This window comes from Marmota monax, unplaced genomic scaffold (assembly GCF_021218885.2).
Source record: "Marmota monax isolate L192 unplaced genomic scaffold, Marmota_monax_Labrador192_F-V1.1 WCK01_AAM20220418_F8-fsc00001, whole genome shotgun sequence".
Lineage (NCBI taxonomy): Eukaryota > Metazoa > Chordata > Mammalia > Rodentia > Sciuridae > Marmota > Marmota monax.
The window spans coordinates 13,854,890-13,858,441 of NW_026693777.1; the positions used below are offsets into that span (position 1 = coordinate 13,854,890).

Consider the following 3,552-nt stretch of genomic DNA (forward strand, 5'->3'; position numbering starts at 1 on the left):
AAACACATACACAAAAGGGCTAGAGTGGAAACTTTAGTTTCCCTCCCACTTGTTCCCTAAGGCACTGCATAACCCTGACATTTACTCAACTTTTAAGGCCTTTACACTGGATCAGAGAACAGAGACTCACGACAAAACACATCTCACATCCTAAATCACCACTAAATGTTGTCTGTCAAGGAACTTAGTCTCCCAAGTTCTCCTACATTTGCTCAGCTGACAGCTTCTCATCTACTCTCACAATCTATAACACCCAGCTCATTGCATTATTAGAAAACTTCCCTACACCCTCAATTGTGCCTCCTAACATTTTTTCATAACTGCTCCAAGTTGATTCCTTGTTTGGCTGCAGCAGTCTGGCTGGGCACACAATCACGAGCCACCACACAGCTTGTAGATTCAAACAGCAACTCTTTATTCCGAACTCACACCAGCCGTCTACAATCACGTTCTGGGGAAATCCACGTTCTCTGCCCAAATCCACATTCACTGAGCTTCTGTCTCCCAAAAAATACTGTCTGAATCCCGTGAGAACTCAAGGGGAACTCAGGCAGCAGGATATGCCCTATTCCCAGCAGGAATAACCTTAAACCTGGAACCTAAACTGGGAACGCCCTAAACTCGGATCCGCCTTGGTCCTTGAGCAAGGTCACCTTAGATGCAATGTCACTGCAAAATGTCCTATTTCCACTAGTCCTTCCACTAAGCAACATGGGGTACGCTGGCAAGGAAATTGTCACACCTACTTGGCTAATGGCTCCCAGCATTTGGCTTCCTCAGAGCCTTGCTAAATTCTCTTCATCCCACTTGTGAAGCCTCCAAGTGATCGAGGCAGACTTCTTTCATGTATATCTGCTCTCTAGACTTTGAGGCTTAGGCCCTAAAATATAAGATACCATTGATACCCAAGGACAAAGTTTTACCTCCAACTCACTTTACTGTTCTTACAAGGCCCCATCTGGAAACTCTTCACAACAGGATCTATGCATTGAATTTGTGACTAACAAGCTATTAGCCTAGCCCCATGCAGGCAAGCATATATAGGCTCCTGTTTAGATTAAGTAGATAAGACTTTCCATTTCTAATCAGATCCCAGGTACCCACACTTTCTTTTGCCAAGTCCAAAGACAACTTTCAGTAAGAGCCTACTTTCATTCCCAGAATCCTCACCTACACAATCTCTACCCTTCATCTTTGAGTCCTCAGTAAATGCCTTCAACACCATTACAACGGGCACCTTCACCCACTAAAATTCTCCAAGATTACTCCTTTCTTCAACCATGTATCTGCACACATTAACAAATTACTGCTCCTTTCAACATACAAATATATAATTTAACAAGCTTTCATCTATGAAATTACCTTAAAAATAGGACTAAAACCTGTGGCAAATGCAGGTTTTGTGACCTTCTTTCCCAAAATCACTTTTCAGTTTTTCATTTCCAGCTCCCTGCAGTAAGTCAATTATTTGAGACTATTTGTCTCAATGAAACATGTTTTTCAAAGAATAAAAACAAACTTTTTATCAAGTTCAGTATGCTTTCACACAACTCATAAAAAATAATACACCTTAAAAAATTTTGGAAGAGATTTCTACAACCAATTAACAATACTAATCACATTAAAACACATTTTTGGAAGTTTTTTAGAACTTTTATTTTATGTACAAAGAGTGAGCATGTTCTCCTTCACTGGATGGCTGTCTTGGGTAATCCATTCAAGGAAGATCACTTAGTCCAACTGAAAAGAAAGCACACAGGAAATTATTTTTTAAATGCTTTAAATCTTAACCTGATACAAAAAAATGGCTCCTCACAGAACACTTAACTGGAAATACAGCCTACCTGAATGAATTACCAAGATTTACCTTGTTTAATCTAAGCAATCACTTTACCAAATATTTACTACAAGCTACTCCATACACTTTGCCTCAGACTGTGGTTTTTAGTACTAGTATTCTCATTCCTTCCCTCAAAGAAATACTTCCCAATACAAAACACTACCAAAAAAAAAAAATGATCCGGACGATTATTACTGTAAATATATAGCTCATTTTGGCTGTTGATAAACTTGGTCACAGAGCAAGTAAGTGAGCTAGTTCATTCTCTCATTACGTTTTGGTTTTGTTTTTTTTTACAGTATGGAACCCAGTGCCTTGAGCATGCTGGGTAAGTTTCAACACAGGGCTACATCCCCAACCCCCGCTTCATTTTCACTGGTGACATACGTGGTCCTACTGAGTTATCCGAACTTCTACACTGTAACACTAGGCATAGAGTGATAACCTATTTGGTCAACACTGTAAGTCTTGAGTTTAGAAACAACTTTCTATCTCTGCTGCACCACAGATCTCACACCAACAACTTATATCCGCTAAACACACCAACACAGAATCTATGTTTAACTTGATCAAGGCCATACAACTATTAAATGAGAGACCTTCAGTAGTTGCTTGCTCACTCTTACAAAGTCTGTCTGGCCTCCAACCTTACGGGTCAGTCAGTCCAGCGTAAAAAAATATAAAGCATTCGGGGTGATTAACACACATTCGATTAAAACACGTCTGGGTACTTTATATGGCCGATAAGCACCAAACTCCACCAGGAACCCTCCTACCTAAAGCAGGAACAGAGCCTAGGGCTCATCTCACTAAGGAACTACCACCACATTCTCAGCTCAGAAACATGGAGTCGGCGTCCGGAGACGCGTACCTTAATGAAGCCTATATCCTTCGCGTACTGACGGAAACACTGCCGGCACATGTTGAGGCCGTATTTCCGGATCAGACCGTGCCGGTTTGAACACACGCGGCTATAAAAGAAAAAAGAGCATTTTTGTAGGTCAAAAAAAGTTACGATTCCGCACTCTGAGGGCCACCACCCGCCCTGCCACCAGCGCGGCAGCATCGCCAGCACATAATGGCGTCGGCAGAAGCTCGGAGTCGGTCTAGCCCAAGCGCTGCTCGCGGATTCCTCTACCTGGGGTTTATCAGCAGCCTGCTGATCCAAAGCAACCCGTCCCTCAAACCACAACCTATTTCTTACCAAGAGCGAGAACCCTGGCCAAATTTTCGCGGATGGCTCCAATAGAGCTGTTGATGACCCATCTTGCTTTCAAGGGTGCAACGAGGCAAAAGGAGCGAGCTCGGGCACGCATGCGCTCTTCAGGGTTTTTTTTTTTTTTTTTTGGCAGGACACAGCTTACCCAGAATGCATTGTTGAAAGTGACGCGTGCGCAGCGTGGCAATGCTGTTTGGCCGAAAGTTTCTCTTTAAACATTCTAGGCGGGCGCGGTTGATGACGTCACCACCGCTCAAACTCTATAATCTCCTTTTGCGCCGCGTCTGACCGCCGGACGCGGTGGCGCGCGCCTGTAGTCCCAGCTACTCGGGAGGCTGAGGCAGGAGGATCGCTTGAGCCCAGGAGTTCTGGGCTGTAGTGTGCTATGCCGATCGGGTGTCCGCACTAAGTTCGGCATCAATATGGTGACCTCCCGGGAGCGGGGGGCCACCAGGTTGCCTAAGGAGGGGTGAACCGGCCCAGGTCGGAAACG

General features: G+C 44.1%; 1 protein-coding gene across 1 annotated transcript; it reads right to left on the bottom strand.

Moving 5' to 3' along the window:
* Nucleotides 1-1,631: 1,631 nt before the first annotated feature.
* Nucleotides 1,632-3,189, bottom strand: Rps29 (ribosomal protein S29). Its single transcript, XM_046461336.2, has 3 exons — nucleotides 3,045-3,189; nucleotides 2,712-2,811; nucleotides 1,632-1,740 (listed from the first exon to the last, which is right to left on the bottom strand). Exons 1-3 carry the CDS (start codon nucleotides 3,104-3,106, stop codon nucleotides 1,732-1,734), a joined length of 171 nt encoding a protein of 56 aa, XP_046317292.1. The 5' UTR covers nucleotides 3,107-3,189; the 3' UTR covers nucleotides 1,632-1,731.
* Nucleotides 3,190-3,552: the final 363 nt, after the last annotated feature.

Coding starts and splice junctions, on each gene's coding strand:
- Rps29 (XM_046461336.2), bottom strand. CDS start 3,106: ATGGGTCATCAACAGCTCTATTGGAGCCATCCGCGAAAATTTGGCCAG. Junction 2,812..3,044: donor GGCCAGGGTTCTCGCTCTTG/GTAAGAAATAGG, acceptor TTTCTTTTATAG/CCGCGTGTGTTCAAACCGGC.